Source organism: Chiloscyllium punctatum, chromosome 6 (assembly GCF_047496795.1).
Source record: "Chiloscyllium punctatum isolate Juve2018m chromosome 6, sChiPun1.3, whole genome shotgun sequence".
In the NCBI taxonomy this organism is placed as follows: Eukaryota; Metazoa; Chordata; class Chondrichthyes; order Orectolobiformes; family Hemiscylliidae; genus Chiloscyllium; species Chiloscyllium punctatum.
Genome location: NC_092744.1, coordinates 101,630,024 through 101,650,066, shown reverse-complemented (window position 1 = coordinate 101,650,066; position 20,043 = coordinate 101,630,024). Strand labels below are relative to the sequence as shown.

General features: G+C 47.9%; 1 protein-coding gene across 1 annotated transcript in view; it reads left to right on the top strand.

The window, feature by feature from the left end:
* Positions 1–20,043, top strand: part of LOC140478453 (unconventional myosin-VIIa-like) — a 396,478-nt gene that overhangs the window by 25,921 nt on the left and 350,514 nt on the right. Inside the window, exons 11-15 of the mRNA XM_072571713.1 lie at positions 168–305; positions 4,076–4,234; positions 10,085–10,177; positions 14,285–14,379; positions 18,226–18,310. Of these exons, the coding sequence (XP_072427814.1) occupies positions 168–305; positions 4,076–4,234; positions 10,085–10,177; positions 14,285–14,379; positions 18,226–18,310 (570 nt within the window). The remainder of the gene's footprint in view (positions 1–167; positions 306–4,075; positions 4,235–10,084; positions 10,178–14,284; positions 14,380–18,225; positions 18,311–20,043) is intronic.

Genomic DNA, 20,043 nt, shown 5'->3' with positions numbered 1-20,043 from the left:
CTTGGGATAAAGAGCTTTGGCTAGTCACCTTATCAATATTCCTCATGATTTTATAAATCTCTATAAGGCCACCCCTCAGTCTCCAGTGAAAAACATTGCAGCCTATCCAGCCATTGTGTCGCAGCATTTATAAGCGGTCGTTAACCATATGGTAATCTACCCTACAGAAAACCGACAGCTACAAACAGTTCTCAACACTCAGCCGGCAGTTCAAGCAGTCACTGGATAGCCTCATGAAAACCCTGAGGGCTTGTCATCCCTTCTTCATCCGCTGCATCAAACCCAACGAGTACAAAAAGCCCTTGGTAAGAGACCACTGCGTTCACAAATGAAACAAAACTCTGTGTCTGGGTGCTGGAATCTGGGCAGTGACAAGGGGTCAGTTGGGGTTCTGAGTATAAATCCTGAGGTTGGTGACAGAAGTTGTTTGGAAATGTAAACTGGAAAAGGGAAATTTGCCAGATTAGTTGCTCTTTACCTCTAATAACTTAAAGGAAAAGTGGAATTATGTGTCTTTGGATTTTTTTATCTTTTTTGAACTGGCGTCTTTCAAGAAAGCTAACGGCTCAGCAACAGGAGTTGGATTGGTTGCAAGTTGCAGTTTGAGACGAGAGAGATCAATTGACATTCAGATCTTCAAGCCTGCAGCAAGTGAAATCACACCTCCTTCCCCCCCCCCCCCCCCCTCCCCCTCCCCGCCCAACTCCCTGCTCCCACACACACCAGCTCTTTTTAATTGGAAAATAATTAACTCTCAAAGACATTGCAAAGTTAAAGAAAACTTCTAATTCAAGCCAAGACCTAGGTCCAACTGACTGGCTGCCGACTGGCTGTTGACAGCAACGTAACTTCATAGCTAGAAAATGAAAATAAAGCATGTGGGAAAGTCATCTCTTTTCTCCTTTTCGGTTGGACTGCTGGGAAGATAGCTGAACTGTGCAGCCTCTGTGTAGGGGAGTCAGTGAGGAGCCAAGAACATGTTGGATTGCTTTGAACTCAGGGAGAAGTCCTGGGAATTATAGTAGGCAGCTGAACATTGATGTCAGAAGTCCTGGAGAACTGAGAAAGTGGGAAGGTCACAGACTCTCGGCTGGACAAAACCGTGAGGGACTCGGACAGGGCTTTTCATTCACTCACAGGATGTGGGCCTTGCTGGCTGGGGCAGCACTCACTGCCATTCCTAGCTTCCCTTGAGAAGGTGGTAGTGAGCAGCCATCCTGAATCACTGAGGTTTTGGTGCACTAAGTACACTGTCAAATTCTGTGAGGGAAAGTTTTCCAGGGTTTTGATTCAGCCACGGTGAAGGAATGGCAATACCTTTCCAAGTCAGGATGGTAATTGGCTTTGGGAGGGGATCTTGCAGGAGGTGGTGTTCCCATGTATCTGCTGCCCTCCTCCTTCGAGATGGACGTGGTCATGGGTTTGCAAGGTGCTGTCCGAGGATGTTTGGTGAACTTCTGCGGTGTATCCACTGAGTGCTGGTGATGGTGGAAGGAATTATTTGTGGATGTAGTGCTAATCAAGTTGGTTGCTTTGTCCCAGATAGAGTCGAACTCCTTGAATTAATATTGCAGTGAGTGAGAGAGAGAGAGAGGACTCACAAGTTGTATTTGCATGATGCAACTGAGCTCCTGATTTGCAAGTATTTCACTGTTCCTTCATTGTTGCTGGATCAAAATCCTGGATCCCGTTCCTGAACGCAATTTGTGAGTGTACCTAAAGCAAACAGATCGCAGTGATTTAAGAAGGCAGCTCACCACCCCCCTTCTCAAGGGCAATAAATGCTGACCCAGCCAGCCATCCCATGTGTGAATAAAAAGCCTCTTCCAAGCCCCTCATGACTCACCCCAACAGAGAGCTTCCCACTTTCTCAGCTCCCCTTCTGACTGTGACGTTTAGCTGCTGACTAATCCCTGGGACTTCTCCCTGAGTTCAAAGCCGTCCATTTGTTCTTGGCTTCTCACGGAGTCCCCGACACTGTGCAGGTCAGCTGTCTTCCCAGCAATCCAATCTAAAACTAAAATAAGCAAGATTGGAGCGTGGGGCAGGACTGCGCGGCCCAATGAAGGGAGCTGACGGTGCAGACTTGGAGTTACCTTTGTGAATGAGGACTGGAATGTGGTTTCTGGAGTCCAGAGGGGAGTCAGGAAAGCAGGGTGATCGACCAGAATGGGAATACGCAGCACATGACAGAGCAGCTCTTAAAAGAGAGAGAATTTCAAGGCCAGATGGGGTGGCACAGTGGCTCAGTGGTTAGCACTGTTGCCTCACAGTGCCAGGGACCTGGGTTCAATCCCTGCCTCGGGTGACTATCTGTGTGGAGTTTGCACATCCTCCTCGTGTCTGTGTGGGTTTCCTCCGGTTTCCTCCCACAGCCCAAAGATGTACAGGTCAGGTGAATTGGCCATGCTAAATTGCCCATAGTGTTAGATACATGGGCGGGGGGAGGGGTGTGTGTGGGGGTGTAGGGGTGTGTGTGTGGGGGTGTAGGGGTGTGTGTGTGGGGGGAGGGGTGTGTGTGTGGGGGGGAGCGGTGTGTGTGTGGGGGGGAGCGGTGTGTGTGTGGGGGGGAGCGGTGTGTGTGTGGGGGGGGAGGGGTGTGTGTGGGGGGGAGGGATGTGTGTGTGGGGGGGAGGGGTGTGTGTGTGGGGGAGAGGGGTGTGTGTGGGGGGCAGGGGTGTGTGTGGGGGGAGGAGGGGTGTGTGTGTGGGGGGCAGGGGTGTGTGTGGGGGGAGGAGGGGTGTGTGTGGGGGGAGGAGGGGTGTGTGTGTGGGGGGGAGGGGTGTGTGTGGGGGGGAGGGGTGTGTGTGGGGGGGAGGGGTGTGTGTGGGGGTGTAGGAGTGTGTGTGTGGGGGGGAGAGGTGTGTGTGTGGGGGGGCAGGGGTGTGTGTGGGGGGAGGAGGGGTGTGTGTGTGGGGGGCAGGGGTGTGTGTGGGGGGAGGAGGGGTGTGTGTGGGGGGAGGAGGGGTGTGTGTGTGGGGGGGAGGGGTGTGTGTGGGGGGGAGGGGTGTGTGTGGGGGGGAGGGGTGTGTGGGTGGGAGGGGTGTGTGGGTGGGAGGGGTGTGTGTGTGGGGGGGTGAGGGGTGTGTGTGTGGGGGGTGAGGGATATGTGTGTGGGGGGGGAGGGGTGTGTGTGTGGGTGGGAGGGGTGTGTGGGTGGGAGGGGTGTGTGTGTGGGGGGGTGAGGGGTGTGTGTGTGGGGGGGTGAGGGGTGTGTGTGTGGGGGGGTGAGGGGTGTGTGTGTGGGGGGGAGGGGTGTGTGTGGGGGGGAGGTGTGTGTGTGGGGGGGGAGGGGTGTGTGTGTGGGGGGGGAGGGGTGTGTGTGTGGGGGGGGAGGGGTGTGTGTGTGGGGGGGAGGGGTGTGTGTGTGGGGGGATGAGGGGTGTGTGTGTGGGGGGATGAGGGGTGTGTGTGTGGGGGGAGGGGGTGTGTGTGGGCTGGAGGGGTGTGTGTGTGTGGGGGGGTGAGGGGTGTGTGTGTGGGGGGTGAGGGGTGTGTGTGTGTGGGGGGTGAGGGGTGTGTGTGTGTGGGGGGTGGAGGGGTGTGTGTGGGGGGGGGGTGAGGGGTGTGTGTGTGGGGGGGTGAGGGGTGTGTGTGTGGGGGGAGGGGTGTGTGTGGGGGGTGGAGGGGTGTGTGTGTATGTGTGTATGTGTGTGTGTGTGTGTGTGTGTGTGTGTGTGTGTGTGTGTGTGTGTAGTAAACTAACTACATTAGTCAGGAGTAAATGTAGCGAAATGGGTCTGGGTGGGTTACTCTTTGGAGGGTTGATGTGGACTTGGTGGGCTGAAGGGCCTGTTTCCACACTGTAGGGAATCTAATCAGACCTATTGCAGATTGTATTATTGTTCTAATATTGTCATCAAGATTATTGTTAGTTCAAAACCATGAAATCCATGGCTTTGTGGCTTTAGTCAGTCTCCTAGAACCCACCTTTTGTCTACTTTCAACTAAAAGTTGCTGGTCACCTGCCAAATTGTAAAGTAAATTCGGAGGCCGACTCTGAGCCTGTAATACGACGATAGTTCCGTTTGAGATCTTGAAGCTTGGTTCTAATGATCTGTTCTGATCCGCCCAGCTCTTTGACCGGGAATTGTGCGTCAAGCAATTGCGGTATTCCGGAATGCAGGAGACCATTCGCATTCGCAAGTCAGGCTATCCCATTCGCTTCACCTTCATGGAGTTTGTGCAAGAGTACAAGATCCTGTTGAGACCATTGCCTCAGCAAGTGAAAGAGGTGAGTTATAGAATTGGTGTGGGTTTCTAAACCCTGGCCGTTCACCGCCAGGGCACTCTCCAATGGAATGAGACATTTTGTTGAGAAATCATTCTGGGCTGTGTACACTTTGCCTGGAAAAAGTTGTACCAAGAATCAGATTGAGCGGGAATAATCAAGAGGAATGGGACCAGAAACAGGGAAGACTTGGGAATGCTCAGACAGAATTTTTCAGAAAGTTCTAGGCTTGGCCGAGATGTTGTCATCACAGAGTCATACAGCACGGAAACAGACCCTTCGGTCCAACCTACCCATGCCGACTGGGATTCCCAGACTAAACTAGACCCATTTGCCTGAATTTGGCCCTTATTGTCTTGATAACCAGTTCCATAAAGAGGAAGGTGAACATGATAAAATCTACAGTGGAGGAAGAGAGATCGACGGAGCTGTAAAAACAGTAGGTGGAGAGTGGGAGAGGGCAGGCTGAAAAAAAGTGTTCATGAGGTAAAGAAGCCACAATGAGAGGAATTTGGGAAGTCAATGGAACACACCCAATGCCCGTACAATGAGTGAATAGTTTGATGAGAAATCAGTATCTAGTTTTCCTTTCTACCAATTTTCTGGTAAACCGGGTCTTTATAGCACTGACAGTGAGGGATAAGTGGAGACTTTCAACATTGTGTGATGTTTACAAACACCAGCTAACGCAAAAGTGTTTGGTTTGCTCAGCGAGTGAACGAATGACAAAAACAGACATGGGATGGTCAGAACCCGGTGAAAAAAGTTTGCAAGGGATTCTTGACAGAAGGAACGCTGCAAATGCTTTCCAAAGTTCTCCATTATAATGTGATTTAGATGAGAAAGTAACAACTGCTTGAGAGGGAGAAAGGAGATAGAGCACAGGGAAAACACTGAGGCTGGAATCAACAGCTGCTCTTGAAGAAGTGTCAGTGAGAAGGCAGGTCCAAAGGTCTTGTTTCCTGTACTCAAACTGCCTCTCACGGTGATCCCTTACAGATAGTCTCTCAAATGCTGACCCTTCGTTCTCAGATAAGTATGAGTGAACTCTGCAAGACACTTCCTGTCCTGCCAGGGAAGGGTTTCATCACCACATTGCAGAGAAGTGAAGATTTCTGTTAAAGTAACAGACACTGCAACCCGCAGAGCTTTCTGCATTTACTGACTGTGATTTCATTCCATCTGATTACCGCTTGACATCATTTCCCGAACACCCCCTTGCCACACGGACTCTCTTCTCCCACCTGGTCAAGCCAACCTCTTACTGCCACAACATTATCATCGAGTCATGGAAACAGGCCCTTCAGCCCAACTCATCCAAGCCAACCAGGTTTCCCAAACTGTTTCCCTGTACTTGGCCCATATCCCTCTGAACCTTTCCTTTTCATGTACCTACCCAAATGTCTTTTCAATATTGCTACTGTATGTACATCTGCTACTTCCTCTGGTAGCTCACCCCATATACACATCACCCTCTGCATGAAAACGTTATCCCTCAGGTCCCTTTTAAATCTTTCCCCTTTCACCTTCAACCTTATTTTGGACTCCCCTATCCTAGGGAAAAGATCTTGGCTATCCACCCTGTCTATGCCCCTCATGATTTTACAAACCATTATAAGATCACCCCTCAGCCTCCAACACTCCAGCCTATACAGCCCATAACTCAACCCTCCAACCCTGGCAACATCCTCATAGATCTCTTCTGAACCCTCTCCAGCTTAATAGTATCCTTCCTGTAGCAAGGCGACCAGAATTGCAGATGTTATTCCAAACGTGGTCTTGTACAGCTGTAGCAGGATGTTCTAATTCCTGCGCTCAACGCTCTGACATTGTCGTCAGCAGGCTGTCAGTTTAATGGTTGACAATGTATTGATCGTGCCCTCGACACTGGAGGGGCCACGTAACACAGACAGGCAACTGTCCTTGCAGGCTGTATTATCGTGTTGTTCTGTTATTTGTGTGTCAAACGGTCACACAGTCAAAGGCTCATTTGACAGCACCTTTCAAACCCTTTGATCTCTTCCATCGAGAAGGACCAGAGTCAAAGGTCTGTGGAAACACCACCCACTGTAGGCTTCCCCCCCTCAAGTGGACCATGTCCACTTGTACTTCGTCCATTACCACAACCCCACTCTGTCTGTCTGTCTGACTGACTGACTGTAGAATGATAGTCAGTTGCAAGAGGTTACTAAGAAGGGAGTAGCTACAACAGAAAGTAAATCTTTTTATAAACTTGTGGGAAATGGGTGTTGCTGGCTGGGCCTGTATTTCTTGGGGATCCCTAGTTGCCCTTGGAAGGTGGTGGTGAGCTGCCTTCATGAACTGCTGCAGTCCACCTGCTCGATTGACCCACAGTGCCACTAGAGAGGGAATTCAGCGATTTTGACCCAGCATCAGTGAAGGAATGCTGATAGATTTCCAAGTCAGGATGATGAGGGGAACACGCAGCTGGTGGTGTTCCCATGTATTTGCTGCCCTTGTCCTTCTCTGTGGAAGTTTGGAAGGTGCTGTCTAAGGATCTTTGTTGAAGTTCTGCAGTGCAGCCTGTAGATAGTATACACCTGCTACTACTGAGCAACAGCAGTGGAGGGAGTGGATGCTTGTGGATATGGTGCCAGTGAGGAGGCTGCTTTGTCCTGGATGGTGTCAGGTTTCTTGACTGTTGGTGGAGCTGCCCCCATCCAGGCAAGTGGCACCTGTCAGGGCTCACTGGGATAGCGGTGTTGGAAATCAAGTCTTGTTATTCCCAGAGTTGTGAGAAAAAGTCAAATATTATTTTAAAAATGCAGAATTCCCTCGTTTACCTGTAGAGCGAGATTGGCAAAAAGCATGGACCAGATTTCTGTACTTAACAAAAATGGATAGTTATTACAAGTAATTAGACTCTAGCACCAGCTGAACAATCATGAACTGTTGACATAACTCTCCGACTGAAAACACTAATCCCCTTAAAAACCACCCCTTTACGCACATGCACAGACACACATAAACAAAAATACTCATGCAGGCAGACACACACAGTCACACCTATAGATATGCACATATACACTGAAAGACTGGAGCGATTGGGCTTGTATACCCTTGAGTTTAGAAGACTGAGAGGGGATCTGATTGAGACGTTTAAGATTATAAAAGGATTGGACACTCTGGAGGCAGGAAACATTTTTCCGCTGATGGGTGAGTGCCGAACCAGAGGACACAGCTTAAAAATATGGGGTAGACCATTTAGGACAGAGATGAGGAGAAACTTCTTCACCCAGAGAGTGGTGGCTGTGTGGAATGCTCTGCCCCAGAGGGCAGTGGAGGCCCAGTCTCTGGATTCATTTAAGAAAGAGTTGGATAGAGCTCTCAAGGGTAGTGGAATCAAGGGTTATGGAGATAAGGCAGGAACAGGATACTGATTAAGGATGATCAGCCATGATCATATTGAACAGTGGTGCAGGCTCGAAGGGCAGAATGGCCTACTCCTGCACCTATTGTCTATATAGACACACATGAATACGGGCACACGCACATGGACAGATGCATAAACACAGACACACACAATGCATACACAGACACGCGCACATATACCCAGACATACATACATGCAAATAAAAAAAAACATCGGTGCTATGGATGGAGGGAAAGATGGGAAAGCAGTCCAGTGGTCCTGCTCACAGGATTGCTGAGATAATTATTCTGCTGATCAGAATGCTGATTCTCAATCTCCCTACTCTGGAAACTTTCATTGTTTTCCCCACCTGGTATGGGGGAACCTGATCACAGTCATTGGTTAAAAGTCTCAGCTTACAGCAACTGCTGAAGGAAAGATAAATTGATTTTCTTCAGACTTACAGTGGCTTTTATGGTAGGGAACAGTAGAACAGAGAGACCTAGAGGTTTTGGTACGTAATTCCTTGAAGTTTGCATCACGTATAAACAGAGTGGATAAGAAAGCTTGTTGCATACTTAGCTTCATTGCTCACTCCTTTGAGTACAGGAGTTGGGACATCACGTAGGGGATTTCCAAGATTAGGAGGCATATTTTCAAGGTGACATGAGAAAGAGGGGCAACGTTTTACATCGACAGTGGTTTGTGTGTGGAATGAACTGCCCGAGGAAATGGTGGGTGCAGACACAGTTACAGTGCTTAAAGGACATTTAGATAAATACGTAAATAAGCGCTGAAAATGTGTTGCTGGAAAAGCGCAGCAGGTCAGGCAGCATCCAAGGAGCAGGAGAATCGACATTTCGGGTATAAGCTCTTCTTCAGGAATCCCCTTATGCCCGAAACGTCGATTCTCCTGCTCCTTGGATGCTGCCTGACCTACTGCGCTTTTCCAGCAACACATATTCAGCTCTGATCTCCAGTATCTGCAGTCCTCACTTTCTCCTCAAATACGTAAATAAGAAAGGTTTGGGGGGATATAGGCCAGGAGCAGGTAGGTGGGGCTAGATTTGTTTGGGATTATGGAGAATTATTTGCAGTTCTAGTCACTTGGTTATAGGGAGGATATTATTAAGCTAGAGACTGGTTGCATTGAAGAGTCTGCTTCTGTGCTGGATGACTCTGTGCCTCTACTGTAGAGTTAAGATGGTTTCTCACCATATTTTTCACAGCCCCAAGCTATTCATTTATCTTCGAACCAGTAACATAACTGTTGGCAGGCAGAGGGCCTTTGCCATTGATCATTGGTCACTCCTCCACAGACCAATTATAACTTGTTGCTGGCCAAACCTCCATCTGTACACCATCCCTCCACTCCAGTTCATCTGCAAACTACACTTCGATCACTGTTGGAACCAGCAGCAATGCAACAGTGTTCATAGTGAGTGCCAGGTGACTTGCTTTCAAAAACATGCAATAATCCTTCTGAAATCCTTGCTTTTTAAACAGTTCTTTCCTCAATTCAATCCACAATTACAGCTACAGAAAAACATTTTATAAAAAGACCACGGTTTTGACACACCCCAGGCCTGTGGCCAGGTTTTTGGGGGGGATCTCCAGGTGAGTTTCTCTCTTCAGTGTTCCTGACCTCTGACCTGCTGCTGCTGCTGCTGCTGCAGCCACTGTGCTTTATGTGGTAAATCCAGTGAGTTTCGGATCAATGGTAGCCCCCAGATGTTGATAGCGGGGGATTCGGAGGTGGCATGTGATTCGTTATTGTTACAAGATACGGTGAATTTGACTCAGGGTCCTTCTGCATGACCTAACTTGTGATCTTCAGTTATCCCTATTGTGCAGAAATATGGTACCACAGAAGCACATGCCTCTGAGCTCTTACATGATGTTTGTCCAATGTTCCACGTAGGCCTGTTTGTGGGTTCCTCTGTGTTAGTCTAAATGTTTCGCCTCAACCACCGCACTGTCCCACATCCTCATTTCTGTCTGTTTCAGTTCATCTTCTACATGTTCCTGTTCCCACTATGTCTGTAGCTTTCACCCTGAGGCAGCGCGAGCTGTCTCTTTCCGAACTGTGGGGAAGTGTATGGCTGAGCAGGGTTTAATAATATCCTCTTTAAGAACTGGTGTTCTCCATGGAGGTGACATTATTAAAGTGAGGAGCAGGAGCAAGTGTAGACTGCAGTGCCTTTCAAACCTGCTCTGAGGTTGTTGGTCAGACCAGAGTCCTCCCTATTTTAACATTCAAGCTTCCACCTGGGCAGTAAGCCCACAGAGGAATTTCCAGCCATTAGCAACGATTTGAGGTCGGAATTGCTATAGAAGTGCAACTAATTCCCAATGGAGCCACTGCCCACAGTTTGTGACATCTCATTCCCAATCTCTCTGTGCGAGTGAGCAGCCTTATCCCAATGTCACTGATGTTTCTCTCCCTCTGTGAATCACACTTTCCCTCTGTCCATTTGCAGGAGGTCGCCCACTTGCGTTGCAAAGAGATTGCCAAATCCGTGCTCGGAACTGACGGGGACTGGAAGATAGGGAGGACGAAGATCTTCCTCAAGGTGATGTAGAAAGCGATGGCTTTGAAGAGTTTGTGTGTATTACAAAGGTCCCTGTTCTCCTCCAGGCCAGTCTGTCTACGTTTATGTAAAGCTGGGAGACCCATGGCAGTGAGAGGCATCAAGATCCCAAGAGATTAAATCACAGCCCCACCCACACAAAGCATTCCCCCCCAACCCCTCCACCTCCCCTCCCGCAAGCTGGTTAGCTGAAGGTTCTGAAGCATCAAGTTTGAATCTGAATGGTCTGGCTTGCTATAGGATGTGAGAGTTCAGTCCATTGTGTTCAGGTCACCATCTTGCCATCACACTATAGGGGAAAAGCCATGGAATTACATGGGACTGCCAACATTCTCCTGTCGTGCCCTTCCATTCCTGTCTCTTGTTGGGATTCCCGAAGGAGTTAGGTTAAAACCACCCTCAGAGCAAACTTTGCTGCATTGCTCTCCCCTCTCCCTACCCATCCCCTCCACCAGCCCTCCCACTGCCCCCTCCTGCATTGTGCCCCTGACCCCAGTTCCTTCAGTTCACCATTGTCCCTTTCTCCCCTGTGAGTGATGAAGAGGACATAAGGAGCTTATAAATGGATAGGTTCAGTGAGTGGGCAAAGATCTGACAAATGGAGAATAATATGGGAAAGTGTGAAATTGTCCACTTTGGCAGAAGGAATAAAAAAAAGAAGCATGTTTTCGAAATGGCGAGATGTTGCAGAGCTCTGAGATGCAGAGGGATCTGGGTGTCCTAGTGCAAGGTTAGTCTGCAAGTACAGCAAGTTATCGGGAAAGCTAGTAGAATGTTATTGTTATTGTGTGGGGAATTGAACGTCAGAATAGGGAGGTTATGCTTCAGTTATGCAGGAACCACATTGGGATTACTGTGTGTAGAGAGGGAGAGCTAGAGGCATTTCTTCCCCACTGCCTGCTGGGAATCTTTCCAATTTGGACTCTCTGTTTGGCGCATTTAACTGCATCTTGAAATTGTGGACTATTCTTATCTACACAAACCTTTTACGATACCGGCATAGGAGTACATTAGATCATTAAAAGATGCAGGAAAGAATCCCCCACTACATCACACTGGGGCCAGAATCACACCATAATTCTATTAGATTTAAAATAATGATGGAAAAAGATAGACCAGATCTAAAAGTTGAAGTTCTAAATTGGAGAAGGGCCAATTTTGTCGGTATTAGGCAAGAACTTTCAAAAGCTGTTTGGGGGCAGATGTTCACAGGTAAAGGGACAGCTGGAAAATGGGAAGCCTTCAGAAATGAGATAACAAGAATCCAGAGAAAGTATATTCCTGTCAGGGTGAAAGGGAAGGCTGGTAGGTATAGGGAATGCTGGATGACTAAAGAAATTGAGGGTTTGGTTAAGAAAAAGAAGGAGCATATGTCAGGTATAGACAGGATGGATCGAGTGAATCCTTAGAAGAGTATAAACAAAGTAAGAATATACTTAAGAGGGAAATCAGGAGGGCAAAACGGGGACATGAGATAGCTTTGGCAAATAGAATTAAGGAGAATCCAAAGGGTTTTTACAAATATATTAAGGACAAAAGGGTAACTAGGGAGAGAATAGGTCCCCTCAAAGATCAGCAAGGTGGCCTTTGTGTGGAGCTGGAGGAGATGGGGGAGATACTAAATGAATATTTTGCATCAGTATTTACCGTGGAAAAGCTTATGGAAGATATAGAATATAGGGAAATAGATGGTGACACCTTGCAAAATGTGCAGATTACAGAGGAGGAAGTGCTGGATGTCTTGAAGCGGTTAAAGGTGGATAAATCCCCAGGACCTGATCAGGTGTACCTGAGAACTCTGTGGGAAGCTAGAGAAATGATTGCTGGGCCCCTTGCTGAGATATTTGTATCATCGATAGTCACTGGTGAGATGCCGGAAGACTGGAGGTTGGTAAATGTGGTGCCACTGTTTAAGAAGGGTGGTAAGGACAAGCCAGGGATCTCTAGACCAGTGAGCCTGACGTCAATGATGGGCAAGTTGTTGGAGGGAATCCTGAGGGGCAGGATATACATGTATTTGGAAAGGCAAGGACTGATTCGGGATAGTCAACATGGCTTTGTGCGTGGAAAATCATGTCTCACAAACTTGATTGAGTTTTTTGAAGAAGTAACAAAGAAGATTGATGAGGGCAGAGTGGTAGATGTGATCTATATGGACTTCAGTAAGGCATTTGACAAGGTTCCCCATGGGAGACTGGTTAGCAAGGTTAGATCTCACGGAATACAGGGAGAACTAGTCATTTGGATACAGAACTGGCTCAAAGGTAGAAGACAGAGGGTGGTGGTAGAGGGTTGTTTTTCAGACTGGAGGCCTGTGACCAGTGGAGTGCCACAAGGAAAGACTTGAAAGGGTTCAGAAAAGATTTACAAGGATGTTGCCAGGGTTGGAGGATTTGACCTGTAGGGAGAGGCTGAACAGGCTGGGGCTGTTTTCCCTGGAGCGTCGGAGGCTGAGGGTTGAACTTATAGAGGTTTACAAAATCATGAAGGGCATGGATAGGATAAATAGACAAAGTCTTTTCCCTGGGGTGGGGGAGTCCAGAACTAGATGGCATAGGTTTAGGGTGAGAGGGGAAAGATATAAAAGAGACCTAAGGGGCAACTTGTTCACACAGAGGGTGGTATGTTACAATTGCAACATTTAAGGGGCATTTGGATGGGTATATGAATAGGAAGGGTTTGGAGGGATATGGGCGGGTTGCCGGCAGGTGGGACTAGATGGGTTGGGATATCTGGTCGGTTTGGACCGAAGGGTCTGTTTCCATCCTGTACATCTCTATGACTCTATGGCTATATTTGTCTGGTCCAGCAGATGTCTGATGTCATTTCGTCAGAGAGTGCATCAGAGCCTATAAGGTCAGAAGGCACTGTGCCAAACCCCAGACATCAAGCCTCACGCTCCAGACCCCAATCCTCAGGCCCCAGGCCTCAAGCTCTCGGCCCAAGCCTTGGGCCCCGGGCTCCAAGACTCAGGCCTCAAGTACAAACCCCCAAGCCCCAAGCCTTAGGCCCCAGGCCTCAAGCCTCAAAGCTCCAAACCCTAGGCCCCAGGCTCCAAGCCCCAAGTCCCAAAGCCGCAGACCCCAGGCCCCAGGCCCCAGGCCCCAGGCCCCAGGCTCTAGGCTCCAGGCTCCAAAGCCTGGACTGGAACTTGAGACCTGGCAAGTGTGTGGCTGTTGAGGACAGACCTACCACACTCAAACAGGCTGAGTGAGAATGGACAAGGCTGAGGGCAGGGATGCCCGACATTAGGGAGTTTGACATTTGGGCCCTCAGTAAACGAGTGAAAGCCTGACTTTAATACATCACCTTTCATAACCTCAGGACATCTTGGGGTGCAGTCACTGTTATAGATAACGTAACATGTGCACAGCAAGATCCCACAGACAGCAACAGCGATAACGACTGGATACTGGGCGAGGAGTGAATATTGACCTCGACACCAGGGATAACTCCTCCATTCACCTTGGGAACCTTTCTATGTTGCCTTGTGTGTTTGCCTGATGGGACAGACAGGATCTCAGTTCAATGTGCCACCCAAGAGACAGCACCTCTGGCAGTACAGTGCACCCTCAGTGCTGTCCCACAGTATCCGCCCATGGTGAACATGCTGAGGGCAAAGCCTTGTTACTCTGGCCTGTATTTCAGAGGCTGGAAGTTGGGGATAACACAGTGTAATCCTCATCTCTCGCTCAACCATAACTGGCACCTGCCAACCCACAGTGAGTTCCCCACAGGGGAAGAGGTTAAATCCCATCCAGTCATAACATTGACACCTAATTCAAAATCATGGCTGTGTTAAAGGCTTTGAAAGAGGCTGACCCTATTTGGCACCAAGTTCTCAAACTTACTCCACCTTTGCAGTAGTTCCAAATAAAGAAATCCACTGCTGACCTCAGCTTCCATGACAGGGCCCAGTGATCCTGGGGCACAATGAGACTTCTTTCTCTTGGCGTGAGAGGCCCCCACGCTCTACAAAGTCCACCAGTCGGCCAAAGTCCTGTCTTGAACTCCTTGCATCTCTGCTCCTCTCTCCCACCTTGCGCTGTCTGCCCTCTGCAGTCCTTCAACGCTCTGCTTTCTCTGCAGGAGAATGACCACTTGTTCCTGACGCTCGAGCGAGACAGGGTCTTGACAGCGAGAGCCACATTGATTCTGAAAGTTTTGCGTGGGTTCAAAGACAGGTGGGTTGCAACAACTGCGCTTGCCCGCTCTCCCCCCAGAAATACCTACAGCTCCATTTGCACTCTGCTCTTTTGTTTTGTACACTGCGTTCTGCACAATGCATTCTGCCCCTGTGTTGATTCTTTATCAGTTGTAGCATAGAGGTTAAGAATGGGCAGGTTATAACGCAGCTGCGTGAAATTCAAGTTGGACCCTAGCTTTGAGTGCATTCTGGCATTAACTCAGATCATGGCTGTTAGATTTTAACCACAATTCTGCACTCCTGCATGTCCCCGATAATCTTCCATCCCCCTGAGTAAATCAAGAAATCTCTCTGTCTCATCTGGGATCTATGCATCCCCGTGAGTGAATCACAGGTTAGGATGCAGGTACCGCAGCTAACCAGGAAAACTAATCAAATATTATGTTCAATGTAAGAGAAAGGAAGGTTATGCTTTAGTTTTAGAGGGCATTGATGACACTGCATCTGGAGTATAGTGTACAGTATTGGTCACCGTACTCACAGGAGGACGTTAGTGAGCTGGAAACAGTTCAGGGAGGTCTTACTTGGCTAATACTTGGAATAGCTGAAAATGTGTTGCTGGAAAAGCGCAGCAGGTCAGGCAGCATCCAAGGAGCAGGAGAATCGATGTTTCGGGCATCAGCCCTTCTTCCGGAATAATTCCTGAAGAAGGGATGATGCCCGAAACGCCGATTCTCCTGCTCCTTGGATGCTGCCTGACCTGCTGCGCTTTTCCAGCAACACATTTTTCAGCTCTGATCTCCAGCGTCTGCAGTCCTCACTTTCTCCTCTAATACTTGGAATAAGTGGATTGCCTTGTGAGGAAACGCTGGCCAAGGAAGGCCTGTATCCTCTGGACTTTAGAAGAATCAGAGGCGACTTATTGAAACATCTCGGATCCTGAGGGGACTTGACAGAATAGGTGTGGAAAGGATGTTTCCTGTTGTGAGAGAATCTGGAACTCAGGGTCAGAGTTTACAAATACAGAGGCGTCCATTTGAAACCGAGCTGAGGAAACATGTTTTCTCTCAGCTGGTTGGGATTCCTTGAGTTCCTCTTCCTCAAAAGGCAGTGGATGAATAATCATCAAATGATTTTAAAATAGTGGGAGGTAGATTCTTGACAACTAAGGGGCTGGAAGATTATCAAGAAAATGCAAGAAAATGGAGCTGAGGTTAAAATCGGATCCTGCCCTGGTTTTATTGAATGGGGGAAGCAGGGTTTGAGGGGTGTTCCTTGTTAGCATGATGCTCTGCAGTTCTGGTCATCGCACGGCAGGAAAGATGTGAGAGGGTCCAGAGGAGATTTCTGAAGATGTTGCCAGAACTGGCAAACGTTAGTTACATTGTCTTAAATCCTGCCGCCTGAAAACCGGAACTGTCTGAAAACCGGTCATTTTACTCTTGGGAGGTGTGGGTGTTACCCCCAAAACAGATTAAGTGCAGGATTGAAGAAGCCATTCTCCAGCTGGTCTTGGAAGACAGAGTCAGTGAGAACTGTACTGTTCACTGACCTTGAGTCCTTTGCGATGCTTTAAGATCAAGGTGTGCCGCAGCCCTCCCTCATCACTCAGCACAGGGCTGCCTGCTCCACTGTTGGGATAGAGTCGATAAGAGGATCCCCCTCCATAAAGGTCTGCAAACACGGCGCATTCACCTTCGAGTCCACGCTGGAGCACCATCCCGTGCACTGTTTGCGACATATTAAAACATCATCGGACTCACTTTGTGAGCCTTGTCAAGAACCTTCCTGGAAATGGAGTTGGTTCCATTAACTCCTTCTCATCAACACTGGAATCTATGTGTATTCAATTCCACTAAACCCCAGAGTCTGGGCCCACAGCAACACAGGGTGTTGCCCTGCTGAGTGGTAACGAACCTCTGGCAATGCTGCTTTCTGCTCTCAGCGCTGCACTCATAGAATCCCTACAGTGTGGATAGAGGCCATTAGGCCCACAGAGTCTACACCAACTCTCGGAAGAGCATCCCACCCAGACACATCTCCCTACCCTATCCCTGTAACCCTGCATTCCCCATGGCTAACCCACCCGGCCTTCGCATCCCTGGACACAATGGGCAATTTACCATGGGCCAATCCACCTGACCACACTCTTTGGACTGTGGGAGGAAACCGGAGCACACACAGAGGAGACCCACACAGACACAAACAGGCGCTCGAGGGTGGGATCAAATCCGGTCCCTGGTGCTGTGAAGCAGCAGTGCTAACCACTGAGCTATCGTGCCACCCATTTGATAACATCACATGACAACAGAAAACCTGTCAGTCCCTCCAACCGAATGATGGGTATTACAAAACACAGCAAAATCCAGTCTTGGACCAGACACAGTCCTGGTCCCTACGGGTTCCAGATTTCAGACATAAAGTATAAGGTAGGATTGGAAAGGCTGTAATTGGTTTCACTGAGACAGAGTAAGCCCAGGGGTGATGTAAATGAGGTGTATTATGAGGGAGTTAGATTGAATTAATGGGCTATATAGATCAGAGAGTTAGTGGATGGAGTAGAGCAGGGTTGTGTTAAGATGTTTCACCCAGATGGTTTTAGGGATATGGAACACTCTGCCTGAAAGGAATGCTGAGGTGGAAATTCTCACCACACCTGAAAATGGACTTGAATTTCTACCTGAAGAGCTGTGTCCAGCTGATTACAGAGTGAGTGAGGGAAGGTGAGATTAGAGCCTTGCATTGACCAGTGCAGATCCGATGGGCTCAATGGCCTTTTTTGTTGCCTAAATCCTGTGTGATGTGTGAGAGAGAGAGAGAGAGAGCAAACAAAGCAAGCCAAGAGGAAAGGCAGTGTGTGGAATAGTATCACTCAATACATAGCACCATCAACGACATCAGCTACAGGTAAATAATAAACACAACACTGTCAGCAAAGATTCCAGCTGACGTATGAACCAAAGGGATTGATATAAATAAAGGTGCTTTATACGCTGAGAGAGTGTGCACAGATTAGACTGGTCACGTTGTAGCAGTGGAAGGTGGTAGTTATTAATCATCTACTTCAAAGTGTCAATGGCAGCGGGGTAAGATGGCTATCCAGTTGACATCCCAGCATGCACTGCTTAAGGACATGTGATGGCAGTCTGCACCCAAACCACCTACAGAACTGGGCATTAACTTCACTGCATTGTCTTCACAGTTGGAGATTTTTGAGTAAAGAGTTTTATTATTGACCTACTAATGTTAACATCACTGTCATGAGCAATATCATTTGAATCTATAACACCAGTTCTCTCTTCTCCGGAGTCAATACCACCCTGACGTCAACATGTCTCACCTGACTCCAATAGCTTCCACTGATTTCATCATCAAAATCTGTCAATGCCTCAAGATCTCTTTTGATCTGAGTGTCCAACTGACCTCAGTTAGAGAATAATACAAACTCATGAATCACCCAAAATATAGGAAAAATGATCATCATTGCAAGACTGTTCTTAACTTACCTCACATTTTTGACAATAAATTTCTTTTATTGTGCAGTTATGAAATGATGTTGAAGTTAGAAATTTGCAGCACAAATTCACGCAGTGAATTCTGTTCTCCTGCTTGCTGTGATACATGAGAACCACCTGCAAGGTTGTGGTGTCAAGTTGTGACCTTGGATTTTCCACCAATTACGTTCTTCATTTACATTGCGTCTAGTCTACATTAACCCTTTCAGACCATAGCTTTATCCAACACGTCTCAGTGATATAGACCTTGTTAAGTGATGAGTATTGGCAACACTGAGACATTAAGGGTAAAATCAGATGTGCAGAAAAGAGTTGGGGATTTGGAACGGTTTTACTTTGATGTTTTCATTCTTTCATTGTTCTGGCAGGAAGACCTTTTTGAGACTGAAGTATGCAGCCCGCACAATCCAGAATCACTGGAGAGGATACCTGTATCGCAAGAGATACCAAACGGTAATTTTATCCTCCTGAATATACAGTCAGCAGCAGCCTCTCAGCCTCTTGGAACCAGAGGGTGAGGCTTTAAAGTAATTCACAAAAGAGGCAAGTGAGAAGTGAGGAAACAACATGTAGGTTGAGTCTGGGGTGCAATCCCTGGAAATGTGTTGGAGCGACATTCGATTGAGGCATTCGAAAAGGCATTAGGTAACAATTTGAATGAAAGCCATGAGCAAGACTATTGGGCAATGATCGAAAATGGCCCTAAGATCATGGTACACATCTAAGAGCCAGTGTAGACATGCTGGGCTGTATCAAACTGTTCTCTACCACACCGTTCCTGAGATGGTGGGCTGGTGCTGCTGACTGCCTGCCTGGATATACGAGACCACTTCTTCTCATTGGGAGGAAGGAGGCAAATCTCTATTGACCAAAGGTGTGCCAATGTGCTGCTTTCTCCTGATAACCCCACCCGTTCTTACTTTCCAGATAAGACAACGGAAGCAACAGTAGGCCATTCATCCCACTGACTCTACTCTGACGTTCAGTGTAATCATGGCTGATCTGATAATCCTCAGCTCCACTGTATATCCTTTCCCCCTCGATTCCCTTACTGATTAAAAATCTAACCCAGCCTTAGTTATATTTAATATAATGACCCAACCTCTCCAGCCCTCTCAGGTAAAGAATTCCACATGTTCATTTTGCTCTGAGAAAATAAATCCCTCCTCATCCACAGACATCGAAGAGATTTATCTCAGAGTACAATGGAATCTTGATCAGATGGGCCAAGGACTGGCAGATGGAGTTTAATTTAGATAAATGTGAGGTGCAGTATCTTGGAAAGGCAAAGCAGGGCAGGACTTATACACTTAATGGTAAGGTCCTAGGGAGTGTTGCTGAACAAAGAGACCTTGGAGTGCAGGTTCATAGCTCCTTGAAACTGGAGTCACAGGTAGATAGGATAGTGAAGAAGGCATTTGGTATACCATAGAATCCCTTTGGTGTGGAAACAGGTCATTTGGCCCAACAAGTCCACACAGACCCTCCAAAGAGTATTCCAGCAAGACCAATTCTCTTTACCCTATAACCCTACATTTCCCATGACTAATGCACCTAGCCTGCACATCCCAGAACACAATGGGGAATTGAGCATGGCCAATCCACCTAACCTGCACATCTTTGGACTGAGGGAGGAAACCAGAGCACCCAGAGGAAACCCACACACACGGTGAGAATGTGCAAACTCCACACAGGCAGTTACCTGAGGCTGGAAGCGAACCAAGGTCCCTGGTGCTATGACACAACAGTGCTAACCATTGTGCTGCCCCTTGGTATGCTTGCTTTTATTGGTCAGTGCATTGAGTACAGGAGTTGGGAGGTCATGTTGCAGCTGTGCAAGACATTGGTTTGACCACTTTTGGAATATTGCGTGCAATTCTTGTCTCCTTCCTATTGGAAGGATGTTGTGAAATTTGAAAAGGTTCAGAAAAGATTTACAAGGATGTTGCCATGGTTGGAGGGTTTGAGCTATAGGCAGAGACTGAGTAGGCTGGGGCTGTTTTCCCTGGAGCGTCGGAGGCTGAGGGGTGACCTTATAGAGGTTTATAAAATCATAAGGGGCATGGATAGGATAAATAGACAAAGTTTTTTCCCTGGGGTGGGGAGTCCAAAACCAAACTGCATATGTTTAAGGTAAGAGGAGAAATATTTTAAAGGGACTTAGGGGGGACCTTTTCCCCCAGAGG